The following is a 15,988-nucleotide window of genomic DNA, read 5'->3' as shown; positions in this document are numbered from 1 at the left end:
TTCAGACAGTAAAGGGCACATGCCTGGTTCCATAGGCATTTTTCATTAGTCGTATGTGATAAAAGTTTTCAAGGGTAGTTTTTGGTTTTCAACTGTTTTTTAATTTTGTCCTCAGCTTGCTGATTTCAGATAGGAACAGTAAGCAGAAGACACAAGTACATAGGTTGAAACACTTCCAGTCTAGTAATTTTATCTCGTAGCTGCAGTACCAATCATGCCTCTTGCTAAGGAGCTGCTCTTTTTTGTGCCTTTGCTCAGCTCCCAAAGAGAGCCATAATGACTTCATTCACCATTTGATTTAGCTCTTCAGCAGGGATTTGTTAACGCCTCAATCATTTTAGTCTTGCATCCAAAGTTTTCTGCTAGTTTATTGTGCTGCTGACAAAAGACAACAAAAGACTTGTTGCTGCTTAAATTAGTTAATCTAATTGTCTTGGAAGTATAAATGGCTGAGAAAAAAAATGAACTGTCTCACCTGCTTGTTTCTAAATATTATGACTGTGCCTTGGTATAGTGTTTCTTAAACTTGTGCTGAATCAAAGATATATGCTGAGCCTATTAGTGTTTAAAAACTGCAACCTAGAATTATTTTTGCAGACAATCTCACTCTAATGAAGGTAATGTGGATGAGCCTTATGAAGACATAATGAGAGACAGAGGAGAGTTGAAAGTATCAAGAATGACTGACTTTGGAACTCTGAAGCAAGGGGAATCTAAAAGAATGACTGTTTGGATAGAGTAAGCCTTTCTGATTGAAGATTTCTTTATTTATATCACTCTATCTGTTAACCTGTTTTACGTTCAGAAGTCTCTTCTAGTCAAGCCTTGTGGTTTTGATCTTCAAGTAACTTCCCGATACTATGGAATTGAATTCACATTGAATTTAATGTCTGTAGGATAGCCTTTTTGATACTGGGCATTTATCTTGCAGATAGTGCTTTGAGCCTCCACAATCCTGTATCTCTTTTAAATCCTAGTAAAGTCCTTCCTAGAATGAGGATTGAAACAAAAGCTTTTACTTGAGTGTTTAACTTAAGCTGCAGATACTCTGCCATCTTCAAAATCTTAAAAGAGGACTGTTGCATACTCGTGTATTAAAAGCAGACCAGAATTTTTTGTGGGCTGTTTTTTTTTTTGTTTGTTTTGTTTTGTTGTTTTTTTTTTTTTTTTTTTGTAAATTTGGATTCTGAAGAACTACATTGGTGTATCCTTAGGAGGGTTTTCTTTTGGTGGTGGGGGTTTTCTAGGGGTTGGTTGGTTGGGTATGTTTTGTGTATGTTTTCTTTTTCACATCTGTGCATAAATGCTTAAATGAAGACACATCTGCATACACATTATTTGTTATTCTATATTCTTTCCTAAGAGTTGGTTACCCAGTTATGAACTTTAAGCTCCCATTGGTTTATATTATACATGGTATTTTTATATGTAGTTGATGTGACCTAGAAATATTAACATAAAGCAGAGGTTCTTGTCCTCATTAGTTAGAAGCAGCAGTGCAGTTTCTTTCGGATAGCAGTTATGAAATAAGGGGAACTAACTTGCTGCAGACAATTGTATTTGACTTCAGGTAGAAATAAACTTCTCAAGAACATTCACCATGCACTTAATTATGTAACTAATCACATAACTACTTCTAGGAATAAAGGGAGTGTTCCACAGTCCTTAATCAGCTGCAGATTAGCTGGATGGGTGAAAGACAAGCAATTCAGTGTTGAGATTCCTCAAAACTGTGAGAACAGTCCATCTTTTCCAATAAATCAAGAAAACCTCTCAAAAACTGCAATTAATTCCTTTAGCAACAGTGGAGGATCAACATGTGAGTCATTGAACCATACATCCATTATGAAGAATGGAGTCATTCCAGGTACAGTGTAATGAAAACGTTTGAATGCTGAATGTTAGCTCCTCAGAAGACCAGTAGGTTTGTTTGAGAAGACTTGACTATGTTAGCAATAGAAATTGTGATAACAAAGTTTATTGTTGTACATTTACTACAGAAGGAATTAATTTTCAAGATACAAATTTATCAAGGACGAAGGAAAACAATTCCTTGGTGAAAGATGAAAATATGCAAAATGGAGAAAGTGAGCAAAAAGACCATGTGGAGCAACCAGCTAAGCACGGCAGTATTACTCCAGAAATTGTGATACCACCAGGTGAAAAAATATTCATAGTGATTATATGCACAGCTGTGTAAGTATTTCTTTCCATTATTTCTAACCAATACAATGGCCAGAAGTAATGAAAATCGACTTAACAGTTTTGTTATTCTGGGCATAGTTCTCTTCTTGGCATGTTGTGCTTTAACCCCAGCTGGCAACTAATCCCCATTCAGCTGTTCGCTCACTCCTTCCAGTGGGATGGTGGGGACAATGGGAAGAGTAAAAGTGAGAAAACTCATAGGTTGATATAAAGACAGTTGAAAAGGTAAAGCAAAAGCCACTAACAGAAGCAAGGTAAAACAAGGAATTAATTCACTTCCCATGGGCAGACAGGTATTCAGCCATCCCCAGAGCAGCAGGATTCCATCACACATGATGATGACTTGGGAAGACAAATGCAATCACTCAGTATGTCTTCCCTTCTTCCTTCCCCCAGCTTTATGTACTGAGCATGATGTCCTATTATGTGGACTATCCCTTGGGGCAGTTGGTGTCAGCTGTCCTGGCTGTGACCCCTTCCAACTCCTTGTGCACCCCTGGACTCCTCACTGGTGGGACTATAAGAAGGGGAAAATTTTCTGGGATGCATTTGTTTCAGGCACTTGGTAGCAGTGTTGGACCATGTAGTTAGAGAATTGCATTGCAGCAGTGCTTAAGTTTCTTAGAAACCAGTCTGAACAAACCTTTCCCTCCTGTTTTTTTTTTCCCATCTGTCACGCCCCAAGCAGCACTTGCATGTATAAAGTATGTTTTCCAGAATTAGAGGATTTTTCCTACTTTCTCCATTCATGTGTTTACAGTTAGGGTTCAGTTCTGAGTAGCCTTTCACAAGGTGCTGCAGAGCAGTTACTGCAGACAGTGAAGGGATTTGCTTCAGGTTCCTCTGATGGACCTGTTTGGCTCTTCTTTTGTAGTAGCAGTAATTCCAAGATGTTCCTCATAACAGAAGTATTAATTCCGTACCCTAGTATGTTGAGTGGAGGGATTTTGCCTTTTACACAAGGTTTTGATGAAATTGTGGGGTTGAGAGTTTTGCTGTGGCTTTGGGTTGGGAATTTTTGGTTGGGTGGGTGCATGGCTTGGGTGAGTTTTTTAATTAGTTGGGATTGAAGTCGAGGTGGGGAGTGTAAGGAATTACCCTAAATTAGCAATTCTCATATTTAGCTGAAATGAGAGTCTATCTCATGGCTGGGGAAAATGAAGTGTGACCATCTTAGTTTTAAGAAGACAACTTCTGTTTATTTGAAGGATTCATGGACACAGTAAAGAGCTCCTGTTGCTTGGCTTTTCTGATTTTACTGTTGGCCGCTATATTGAAGCCACTGTAACGAATGAAGAAGAGTTACTTATAGCACCTGTACAACCTTATTCTCCAAGAAAGACTAAAATTATTCCAGATTCTCAGCCAAGGAAGACAACAGTGGCTGCCCCTAAACACAAAAGGTACTGTCACTTAGAGCATAAAATAATACTTACCTAACACTGCTCTATTTGGTATTGCTATATCTGTTCTGTAATGCTGAGAAAGAAAATGTGAAACTGGGAGAATCTGTACATGTATATGTGTGTGTGTATATATATATATAATTATATTGTAAACAAGATGATTGTGGACATTTCTGATAGAAGAGGTTGTTTTACTAATTAACTGCTTCATTTCTTTGTCGAGTTTTCAAACAGAATCTCTAATGTGTAGTGTGGTAATAAGATAAAACACTGTTCCTTAGTTATCTACTTAGTAACAATTATGTTGTTAAGAAAAAAAATGGGAAACTGAAAATAGTTTTCTGAGATTGTAAGCTTCTTAATTCTTTACACAACTTTAATGCCTACATCTGACTAATGTCTCCCATCTTTTGCTCAAAACTTTTGTTGGTGGTTGTCCATCTTTCTAATTTGTGTACATCTCTCTTCAGCACCTCTCTGCATCTGAGGGAGTCCTCAGCTCCTCCCAATTTAGTATCATCATCAAACTTACTCAGTATACTTTCAAATCTGGCTTTGAAGTCATTTGAGGGGATGGTGAAGAAAACTATCTCTAAGATGGAGCCCTGTGGAATCCCACTAGTGACAGGTCACCAGTCAGATGTCACTCCCTTTACTGTAACCCTTTGTGCCCAACCTATGAGCCAGTTGCTCACCTGTCGCACGATGTAATTATCCAGCTATGGGCTGGATATTTTGTCCTGAAGGATCCTCTGAGAGACAGTAGCAAAAGTTTGACTGTCTTATGATGACATCAGCCAGGTCTTTGAGTATTCAGATGAATACCATCAGGTCCCATAGACTTATAGCAATCCGGCAGGAGCAGCAAATCCTGCAGAAGTTCAGGTTCAACTTGGAGTTTATCATTCTCAGTCATGACTCTCCAGCTAAGGGCACTGGCACTCCCATAGCCACTCATCAATGTTGAATACAGAGGCAAAGAAAGCGTTAAACATCTCTGCCTTGTCTGTCACTGTGTGTGAGGTGACCATCCTCAACCTGTAATGGGCCAATGTTGTTTCTGCAGTGCTTTTTGCTATTGGCATATTTTTAAAACCTTTCTGTTGTCCCCCACAGTATGGGACAGCTTCATCTTCAATTGAGCTTTGGCCACATTAATTTTTTTCTCTACAGTGTCAAGGAGCATCTTTGTAAGATCTCCTACCTTTCTTGCCAGTATAGCAAACTTCTCAGTTGTCCCTTTGAAGGAGTCATTAGTCTGTCATGTGTGTGTATGTGTTTTGGGTTTATAGTCTTGGTGATGTGGCATGTTAATCAGCTGTTTTTTACATACATTACTTAAACAAGCTAAATGTTATGTTGTACATTTTCATTTTAGAAATAAGAGAAGGTGGTGTTCAAACTTTCTCCCGCATTATACCATACCAGATGAGTTAAGAAAATGTGTGGAACAGCATTTAGACATACTGAACTTTCAGCCCCTCCTAGCAGAGGTATGTAAGTGTAGGTTTTATAGAAAAAATATTTTTTGATACTGTGTTTTTGTTCAAGCACCCTTAACTTAGGAAGAATGTATAGTCCTTAGTGTAAGAGAAGATGACATAACATTTGTCAGGTAGACTTACACTTCATTTTGGATTCCATAACTTCCATGGGTTTCAGTATGTTACAAGCTTACAAAACCACAAAAGCATAAATGGGAAAATCTGAAAAGAGAGTTGAAGTATATTGGGGGTGGACATCACAGAAGCTGAACAAAGATTTCTCTGTATTCTCACTTTTTAGGCATCACTGGAAGGGGTTTATTTAGGTGTCAGCAAAGTTATTTCATAGAAAATTGCAATCTCTTAAATTATTGCAATAACAGAGGATTCTTTTCTGGTTGTTCAAAAGTTTTGTAAACGTCTTCAGATTCAATTCACTAAAGCTTGTTCAGATTCTTCCCACAAGTATAGCGGTTTCAGAATACATATAAAACACCCCCAAAAAAGCTATAAAGTCTTAGCAAGAATATTACAATGATTCCTTCTCCAAAACTTTGCTCTGATTTCTGATAGAACATGGCTGCAATTCAAATTTTAGTAAATTTTAAGTACTTATAAACTGGGACTGACACTTTTTTAAAATGTAAAAGGCTCTATTGTCTGTTGACTAAACATCTCACATTGAACTTGAGATCACAGCATTAAGCTAGTAGGTTGGACATCCTCTCTCAAAAACCTCTGTAGTATTTATAATAATTTTACACTGAAGGTCTGCCATTAATGGTTACCTTTTCTAACCACACCCTAACCCTAACCTTAGATAGAAGTTGGTACTGTTGGAGAATATCACCTCTGCAGTAAGATTTGTTTAGATCTGAGGGAGAAAATTCAGGTTCTTTCAGCTTGCTGTAAGTTGTATGATCATCAGCCAGGGCCAAGACTTACATGACTCTCTTTTCAGCTGTCTCTGTCCATGTATTTAAATGTTTCGCTTTTTGGGCATAAACTGAGCATAAAACTCAGTCTGTAGACTGCCCCTGCATTCAGATAGTGAAACGGCTGCTTTAGTAGGAAGAGACTTGGTTAACTCTTTAGCTAAGGGGCTATTGTATTTGAGCTCAAGGACTATATACTAATCTCACTTTGGCTATTAAGGAGGTTTAAAATATTACCTAGTGTACAGATGCATGTCTTTAGGTATCTTATTTGGCAACCCAGTTGCTGTGCAATCTGTCTTAAGAGGTGTTTTGTTTAATGTTAGCAATAGCAGGTTCTATATCTTGGTGTACAATAATAATGTATACTGGTTTGGTTTTTTTACAGCGTCTTAACCTAGATAATTATAAAGCAAACTTTTCTACTCTTTTATGGCTTGAAGAGATCCAAGCAGAAATGGATTTAAAAGACTATTACATGAGTGGGGTTACTTTAAAAAGGAATGGGAACTTGTTAGTGCTGGAAGTGCCAGGAGTAGAAGAGGGCAGACCTCGCCTGATTCCAGGTAGAAATGATTGTGAGATAAAGTCAAATGGCATGGTGATCTGTATTTTCACTACAGTGCAAACTATATTGTTTATTAATTTGTTTAAAAAAAAGTCTTTCAGGTATTTGAGCATAAAGTTACTCATTTAGGCTACTAGACAGGGGACACAAGGACACTATGTTAGTGTCTCAGTCTTAGAGTGGCTGCTATCTGAAGCAGCATTGCATATGTCTGTTCTTACAGATGTTTCAATACTTCAGGATTTTTCTTTTACAATAATCAGTGAGGCTTTCAGCAAAAATAAACTGTGCAATGTGGTAATAGCTTTAAATGCAGTAAGTGTAGCAAAAAAGCTGGGAAAGCAGGTAAAATGAAATTCAGAATTTCTAGTAATATGATATACAAGGTAGTGTTTTCAAGAGGCATTGTCTGATGGCATCAATACTAGATGCTTTTTATAATATACAACTATACACGGCGTTTCAAAACAGTACTGATGGGTACAGCAGCTTTGCTGAAGTTAGCCTCTTCCAAATTCCTAGTTTAAACATGGAGAAGAGAATTACATGCTGCAGTGAAAATGTTACTATTCCTTGTAACAGTATTTTGCCTTTTAACTTTGTTTACAATTAGGTGATAAGGTGATACTGAAAAGTCAAGTCTACTCAGATCATATAATAGAGTACATTGCCTATGTTGCTGAGGTAAGCAAAATGTTTCTCCTTTTGAAAAAACTGTGGTCCACAGGTTTTCTAAGGGAAGCTTGCAATTCCTGGAGTTAGACTATTTTAACCTGACTTCTGAGAAGATGGGTTTATTTTATCTATGTTTTGAATGGTGGTTTGGTATTTTTAACAACTCTGGCTTCCCTGTTCTTTTGAGATTATAATCTTTGCCTGCTCTGAAAGCACTTCTGACATAATCTAGATATGTAATGTGTTGTTAGTAAGTAAATCTAGACTCACTTTTTGGAGTTGGTGGGGGTTAAGTGCTTTCAAAAGTGCTTCTTTATGTTTAAAGTACTAAATCTTCATCAGTATCCTGACTTTTTTATCTTTGTAACAGATATGTGAGGAAGATGTTACTCTTAAGATTAATGCCGACTTTGAACATGCTTACAACTTGGAGCCCATGGATGTGGAATTTGTTCATTGCAGGTGTTTTTATAAGCTTCCAGAAAGCTATGTATAATGATTCCTCTAGTACAGTGACTTTTAAAATATGACCATCAACTGTTTATTTTGGTGGACACAGAGTAAGACATAATTAAGACCTTGCCAATTTTTTCACTTCTTTTCCTCAACACACCTTTGCCACCATATATATTCATGGTTAAAAGTGTTCAGAGAGTTATCTTAATTGTTTCTGGATAGCCACACCAATGCCAGACATTAAAATGGGGAGTAATGAGGTGGGGTGTTTGGGGGTATTTTTCTTAGGGTTTTGGGGTTTGTTTTTTTAGTTTGGTTTTTTTTTTTTAATGTACTAATATGGCTGCAAGACTATGCAGGAAGTAAAAACAGCTGGTGATATACTTTCAGCTTGTTCTATACTTTTGTTTTATTCATGGGATGTTGTTATCTGTTTGGAGTTACATAATCTTCTATGTAAATTCAGCCTTACAAAGAAGTTCCTTGAAAGTGTTGAACACCAAGCCATCTTTGTATCACTGAAGAGCTAGAGAATATGTGTGTCGATATTATTCATAGCAAAGCTGTTTATACTTCTGCAGCATAATTCTCAATAGACTCTTTTTTTAAAAAAATACACATTTTTATGTAAAACCTTTTTTTTTTCTTTTTTTTTTCTTTTTTTTTTTTTTTTTTTTTTTTTTTTTTTATATAAAAAGTACCAGATAACTCATAGGGTGTGCTGTCATAGTATATGGAAATGTTAGCTTTTACTTTAATTACAAATCTGTATTCTGGTTCCAGTATTCCTAGCAGGCGATGCCAGTTGGCCATTCAGCAAGCGCTCTATCTGGGTGAAAAAGGTACATTTCATTTGACTATTAATCTGTCTAAAGGAGTTTCTTTGTGCGGAGTCTTGTGGGTTTTATTGCTTTCACATCAGGGCATACTGGAAAGAATGCATTGTAATTTGTTCTTACAGGAGTTTTCCATGTGTTAGGGGCTTTTTGTTTTGGTTTGGTTTTTAAAAAGAAAAAACAATGCTGAATGTATAGAAGGTTTTGTCAAAATTATTTCATCTCTTGGCCATCACAGGCAGGAGGAGAGGAAGCAAACTTTGTGAACTGTTAGAGCCAACAAGAAATGTAGGGATCATACGTACTGCTATAATAATAGCCAGTGAAATGGCACTGCTTTTTGTTACCTCAGAATTTATTAAAAAACACTGATTCCCTGTTCCTTGGTTGAGTTGAACAATGCATGTGACCTTCAGATCTTTACCACCTTAGTTCTGATAAACCAAATTTGGCAGCTCAGACTAAGCTGATGTATCAACAGTAGCATTAATCAGTGAAAGATGAAAAGTGTTTGTGTGACTTTGAAACTTCTCTACTTTCTTTTTCTCTGCTGAATTTAGTGTTATTTCCAGAAAGGCTTGTGTTACAACCACCACAAGCTATCAAGACCCAGAATACTACAGACTATTGTGCTGTTGATGATGGCCTTAAACAACCTTCACAGCAGGAAAATAAGGTATCTATTCTGTAAATGTTCCTTAAAATGTTCCTTCATTCAGATTGGTACCAGATACTTAGTGTACACCTATTTCCAGAAGGGAATTGCATAATGGAGTATCAAAGAATCAAAGTTGTATTCTGGTGCATTCTAATGACAGAAGTTTTTGTTTGCTGCCTGGAGATGGGGGATTTTATGACAGCTGATACTATGAAGCTTAAAAATGGAAAGTGCTTATTTTAAAAGTGTGTGCTTGTGATGGAGATTGTCAGATTTGCTTTAGACTACTTCTCATAGCTACTGTTGAGTAGATATGTAAGTCCAGTCAATGTGACAGGAAATAATTTTGTAATAGAAGATAATCATCCTGTTCTGAGTAGATTTACCCAGGTTTAACTGCCACTTATTAATAAAATGTAGAAAGGACTTGTGGAGGCTGCCTAATTCTCTTTCCTTTTTGAAGCAAGTCTGTCACCAACACTAAATCAAGTCAGTTTGGGGGCATGTGGCAGCATTTCTTTATTTTTGTCTAGAGTTTTCATAGTGTCTGCATAATCTCTGCTTCACCACGTTTGTACTCAAGCTTTTTTCCTAATTCCCTTATTATTTCACCTGCAGTTTGTGCTTTACAACAAGGAGTAATCAATCAATCTGGTTTGAAATCGGTATTTTTAATGTGATAGAGGCATGATGTCCAGAACCTTGCCAACACCACATTCCCTACAAGCATTTTTCTTCTGTGCTACAATCTGAAGGGACATGTCCACCAAGGAAGATGCATGTATCTTTCATAGTGGAATTTGACTGTTTGCTTTTGTGGAAGCAAACAAGTTATGTAGTCATGGCTTCAAAATCCTCATCTGAGCCTGCAGAGTATTTGTGAAATAAATTTTTAATGTCAACAGAGCCAAAGTATTAGAAATCTTAAACTTAACATGGAAATTTCTGGCACCTTCTTCTACTACTCTTACCTTTCTGTCTTAATGGTAGATATTCTATTTAATGGGAAAAAAAATAAAGTTTAGCAACTTGAAAAATATCAGGGAAGATAGTTGCCTGTCGTCTTAAGGTTATAAGTGAATTTATCTTCACTTGCTCTTTTCAGGTCACAAAAAAGCAGAACAAACAGACAAAAGGTATGACATCAAGGGTGGTGAACATAACAGAGGTGATGAGAGTAACACTGCAAACAAGCCACCTTGGTATATTTTCTGTGCTTAAATAATAAGTATCACATCAGTAAATCAGGGCTAAGTAAGATACCTTTAAGATGTCCTTGTGCTCTGCCTTTAAAGAGAAATTCTAGAAATACTAGCAGGAAGTTTCTATGGAGGCTTTTGGTGCACTACTTAAACATCTCTAATTTGCAGAATCTACAATGGTTTGGGTTGGAAAGGACCTTAAAGATCATCCATGTCCAGCCCCTCTGCACAGTCAGGAACACCTTCCACTAGACCAGGTTGCCCAGAGTTCATCCAGGCTGGCCTTGAACACTTTAGGGGAAGGGGGAGCAAGCATATGATAATATATTTTGTAATTAATAGTTATTTCCCAGTTATTTACTCAAAACTTTTTGATCATATTCAGAGTTTTCAATTTGTTGGGATGCTGTCTCTCATCTTTGACACAGCTTTGCTAAACATGCTGAAACTTTTTCAAATATCCCAGATTATTCCTATGCTTTTTTTTTTTGAAATTGTGACTTCAAATATCATTGTAGCAATATGCCTAAGAGGAGAGTGATCATGTCATGTCATTTTTTATCAAAAGTATGCTAAAGAATTACTGAGAAGTTACCTAGAATGCACTTATGTCCAAGGGTTAATAAGATTATATTGTGGAAAGCTAAAGCTAGACTAATTCAGAAAAAAAAAATCCAGCAGTTGTAGCAGAGGCCTGATCATGTAGTACTGGTACTATTCCCAAAGTGCCAGTTACTGGAAGTTTCTCAAGTTTTGCTGTTCTAGGACAAGAAAGTGAACTTTATTCTAAAATGACTGAATAGAGTTTTTATGGATTGTTTGGTTATGTAATCATGGTCCTTTTCTGCCTTTCAGTAAAGAGCCAGTACACTTTTGAAATATTAATGGATTATTTTCTACTTGGTATTCAATGAAAATGGAATTTTTGAGAAATTCATTGGTTATTACCACAAAAGGAAAACAAAAAATGTGCAGAAGCATATTGTGAATAGGAATTGCTTTAATGTGCATACATTAAAAATATATATGAGGTTCTGAGATATGCTTGTCTTGATTATAGTTGGTGAAACTGTGGCACTTAAACAGAGAGATGGTGAATTTTTCAATCCTGTGCTGAATGTGCAACAGAAACTGGCAGTGAAAAGGATACTGAGTGGTGAATGTCGCCCAACACCTTATCTTCTCTTTGGACCACCAGGAACTGGAAAAACAGTAACAGTAATTGAAGCTATTTTACAGGTAGTAATAAATAACAAATCAGTCATCTCTAGTCTTTTCCATGTTGGAACATTCATAGTATTTCTGTAGGTACCATCATACCTTTTTCCAAAGGAATTTTCAAAATACTCTTTTTAAAATCATTTATATAGCTCTATAAAAGGAGGAAAATCCATCTTCATATGGATTTAACGGAATTCTGAATGGCTTATTTTCAAGCCTTTTTATCTTGAAAACTTCAGTGAACAGTGTCTACCTTGTGATTCCAGTAGTGCATAATGTATTCATGAAGCACAGGTATACATTAAAATGTTAATCATTAATTAATTCTATTGTGGGTACACTCAGTTCAAGACTACTTAGTCATGATTGTCGGCAGGAGTGTTACTGAACTGCAAAAGAATGAATGGATATCACATGTGTGAAAAACTCTTCTGGGTTCTCTATTTGGTGAAATAAAATGGGAACGTTTGCAGTATTGCTGCTTCTTAAATAACCTTTTTTGTTCTTTTAATCTGTCTTCTTTAATGTAGATACATTTTGCTCTCCCAGACAGTCGGATTTTGGTATGTGCACCATCAAATGCTGCAACAGATCTGATTTGCTTGCGGCTGCATCAAAGCAATCTCTTAAAACCAGGAACTATGGTTCGAGTTAATGCTGCCTTCAGGTCAGCAGAGGTAAATATTGCCTGCCACTTAAGATTTCCATTTTAATATTTTTTACCTTAAAATACTGGTTTAGTATTTTAACTCTCAGTGGCTATGAGGCTGCTTAGGTTTGAGTAGGTATTTCATTGTTTCAGCTTTTCTAGAAGAGTAACTGGAAAGTTGATCATAATCCTTAATTTGATTGTATGAGCATAGGATCTTCACCTTTTTCTTGCTGTGTGTAACTCTATGAACAGCAAATAGGCATTGGTGGGGATTTTTGATTTCATTCGTTTTTTTGTTACAATCCAGGTTAAGACTACTCACACAGAAAATAAGCAAGTAGGATTGTCATCTCTATGTGGGATACACACCTTGTGGGTTCATTTCATATATACATATATATTTATACATATGTATATTTATTTATACATGTATATGTATAAATAGATACATACACATATACACACATTTGTGTGTATATATACATGTGTGTGTATGTATATATGCACATATATATGTGTGTATATAGATGAGTATATAAAATATCCAAATGTTCCATTTTGATCCTTACAATAAAGCATGTCTTGCATATGTACTATTTTGCTTAGGCAAATTAATTAATTCATTGTAGTATATGAATGGGTGTTAGTCTGTGATTTGCTCAGCTTTTAAAATAGTCTTCAGAGAGCTTTTCTATTCAAATTTAAAAGTTCTGTTTTAAGCTGTCAAGTTGTTTTACCTTTTTGTTTCTGCAGCAAATTGATGACATGGTGAAACCTTACTGCAAAGATGGTGATGATATTCAGAAGGCATTGTGGTCCAGGATTGTAATTACAACATGCAGCAGTGCAGGATTGTTTTATCAAACAGATACACGGTACAGTACCATAGATAGGAGTATCACTGAAGTGGCTGGATGACACAAACCCCAGAGCTTTTACAGTCTGTCTGACCTATAACTTGGGCTGTTTTAATAGTTTATTGCATGCACCTGTATTGTGTAAGAGAGCAAAGCACTTGGTTTTAGTAATGTTTAAGCAGAAACTTTCTCCATGGTAATTTCAAGAATTATCTTGAGTAATGTTTAAGATTTTTGAAACAATAATGTCTCCTCTGCCACCAGTGAGAATTGCATTGCTCATGACAATCACTTGGCTCAAAATGATTTTCATACTAAAAATGTATTTGGTTTTTATTAAGTCACCTTTACTAACTGTAAACAACTATCATATCAAGTTCTTTTAACCAAGGTTGTCTCTGACTTGGATTTTAACTTCAGAAAAGGACAGTCTAAAGCCTTACTATCTCGAATTGTTTGGCAGAAACAAAGCTTGGGGATTGTCTTTGCTACACCAAGTGCATTGTTTTTATTCAGTATCTTAAGGAAACTGAGAATAAGGGAAGCTTTTCTAAGTATCTTAACATTGGTACAATGCTTTAATTAAAGGTTGTGTATAGCAGAGTACGTAAGTGAAATCAAAGATGAAAAATGACAGGGGATTGTTTTTTTCTGTATTTCCACTGGAAATACCCATCTTTGCTCTGTGTCTATGGGGTTGCCTGGCACACTTGATGAGGATGTTAACACAGTTGCTGAGGTCAACCACAGGGTGGCAGAATGAACTAATCTGAAAACAGCCCTGTTTCAGGTTAATGTTATTTAATTATAGGCTTGGACACTTCACTCATGTGATTCTGGATGAGGCGGGTCAAGCAAGTGAACCGGAGAGTCTGATTCCTATTGGGTTGATTTCAGAAGCTGATGGACAGGTAGTTCTCTTAACATCATTTACTGAAAGGGAAAAAGCTTGTTTAGTATTTTCATATTTTGTAGAATATGTAGAATGCAAGCAGCCATTTTCTGGCAATGAGTTTTGTAATAGAGATTATTCATGTATAATATCAATTCTCAGCACTTAAACAAGTTTCTTTTCATCTAGAACAAGTCTGTGTTGGGAGGACTGGGTCTGTGTGGGAGATATCAAAATAAAAGATGTGTTCTGTTTAAGACAACAACACGCTTCTTACCTTTGCAAACAAGTGTTTGAAGGAAAGCAGAATATTTGATATGAATTGCTCTCTGAATTCTGAAACGTGTATGTCGTTATAAAATGATGTTTCAATAACAATTGTTTTAATCTAAGATGGATGTTCATAAATTTCATGTACAGATAATTCTCGTTGGAGATCCGAAGCAGTTAGGGCCAGTAATAAAATCTAAACTTGCAGAGTCTTTTGGATTAAGTATGTCCTTGCTAGAAAGACTGTCATCAAGAGAGCTGTATCTGAGAGATGAGGATGCTTTTGGTGCCTGTGGAGCATACAATCCTTTGCTGGTGAGTTAAACTTTCCATCAACCTTTTTCAGCTCAATCAAAAAAAGGAGAAGTTGTGGTTTCTTACTACCATTTTGTTCCCTGATGCTTAGTGATAAGTCTAGCTTGAGCATGAATTAGCTAGAAAAGCTTGATTAGTTTGCATATGTAGTCTGAATAGTAAAGATGCTGAGTCCTCCAGCATGTTAAAACTTTTCTTTGAAGGGATCCTCTATTCTTAAGTATCATAAGTCAAATATGGTGCACAAAGCACAGTTGTAAATAATAGCTTAAAATTCCCTTTCATCTTCATAGTCCAGGTTTAGCATAACTTCATTTTCCACAGATGAAAAAGTACAATTTCTGCTTTTAACATAAAAAGACAAACAGAGTCTCTTCTTTGAAGATTAATTTTGCAATCATTCTCATACGGAATAAGAGAAATTGTTCTTATTTCTTTATCATGTCTTCCTTTGAAGGATAGTTTCCCCAGACTCCTGTATGGGCAAGTACCTAAAATCTGTGTTAAGTGGCAGAGGTAGCATAGTATTTAAACAAGTACAGATGTTTGAGCTGCTTTCAATTACTGTTTGAATCCAAAACATAGGGCTGATGTTAAGCTTCCTAAGATGCCTTCCTATTCTCATGGTAACATACTTTGAAGGACTAAACTGAGAGCAAAAGATGACTAGATGACCATGGAAGTAGAGAAGGGAGGAAATCTGATGGCAGATTTAAGGGTGAAAGTGAGGATGTTTGGACCTAGGCTTTAGGTGAGGTTCAGCCTGCTGAAAAACCTGTCACACTTCCTCCTAAAATCTGCTAATGCAAACTCTGGTCATTGTGTTCCTTACACAGCGCTTAAGGAGAATTGTCATAGTGAGAGATAAGGAAATGGGAGGGCCTTTAGGATACGTTTTGACTGTAATATCCTGTGTTATCCTTTTTACAAGACTGGGGTTTTTTGAGCTGGTTATTACTTTCTGGAATGTTTCCTTAAGATTATTCTTTCATTTAAAGATAAATACCTTTTAGATGTTTTAAGACCAGCTTCTGTCAGCTGTTCTGATGCTCCCTGTTTGCCTGTCAAGACTTCTTCAAAAGAAGACATTATATCCATTGAAACTCCATAGAAGTAATCTGACTCTTAAAAAAAGGGGAATGTGTCTATACATCAAATGTTTCAAGAAACTGGGGAACGACCCATTCGTCTGCCATGTACATTCAATTCTCTTTGTTTCTCCTTTGGAGAGGAGGGAGATGGTCCTTCAAAAAACTGCTTTGATGTACTTCTTACTTAAAGAAGACCACAACTGCAATTTTTGCCTTGAATACAGTTCTTTGGCAGCCTTAGAAACACTAAATGCTAGCGGATGGT

The 15,988-nt window shown here is 36.4% G+C and overlaps 1 protein-coding gene across 4 annotated transcripts in view; it reads left to right on the top strand.

Moving 5' to 3' along the window:
* Positions 1-15,988, top strand: part of MOV10L1 (Mov10 like RISC complex RNA helicase 1) — a 39,790-nt gene that overhangs the window by 7,335 nt on the left and 16,467 nt on the right. For all 4 annotated transcript variants that reach the window (XM_053944209.1, XM_053944207.1, XM_053944206.1 and 1 more), the window contains exons 6-21: positions 598-738; positions 1,641-1,867; positions 2,001-2,196; positions 3,414-3,608; positions 4,990-5,104; positions 6,419-6,596; positions 7,212-7,282; positions 7,644-7,735; positions 8,513-8,571; positions 9,126-9,241; positions 10,329-10,359; positions 11,486-11,664; positions 12,177-12,323; positions 13,052-13,173; positions 13,967-14,066; positions 14,468-14,632. In XM_053944209.1, the coding sequence (XP_053800184.1) occupies positions 598-738; positions 1,641-1,867; positions 2,001-2,196; positions 3,414-3,608; positions 4,990-5,104; positions 6,419-6,596; positions 7,212-7,282; positions 7,644-7,735; positions 8,513-8,571; positions 9,126-9,241; positions 10,329-10,359; positions 11,486-11,664; positions 12,177-12,323; positions 13,052-13,173; positions 13,967-14,066; positions 14,468-14,632 (2,134 nt within the window). The remainder of the gene's footprint in view (positions 1-597; positions 739-1,640; positions 1,868-2,000; positions 2,197-3,413; positions 3,609-4,989; positions 5,105-6,418; positions 6,597-7,211; positions 7,283-7,643; positions 7,736-8,512; positions 8,572-9,125; positions 9,242-10,328; positions 10,360-11,485; positions 11,665-12,176; positions 12,324-13,051; positions 13,174-13,966; positions 14,067-14,467; positions 14,633-15,988) is intronic.

Source organism: Vidua chalybeata, chromosome 5 (genome assembly GCF_026979565.1).
Source record: "Vidua chalybeata isolate OUT-0048 chromosome 5, bVidCha1 merged haplotype, whole genome shotgun sequence".
Classification (NCBI taxonomy): Eukaryota; Metazoa; Chordata; class Aves; order Passeriformes; family Viduidae; genus Vidua; species Vidua chalybeata.
This window is presented reverse-complemented; position numbering and strand designations above follow the sequence as displayed.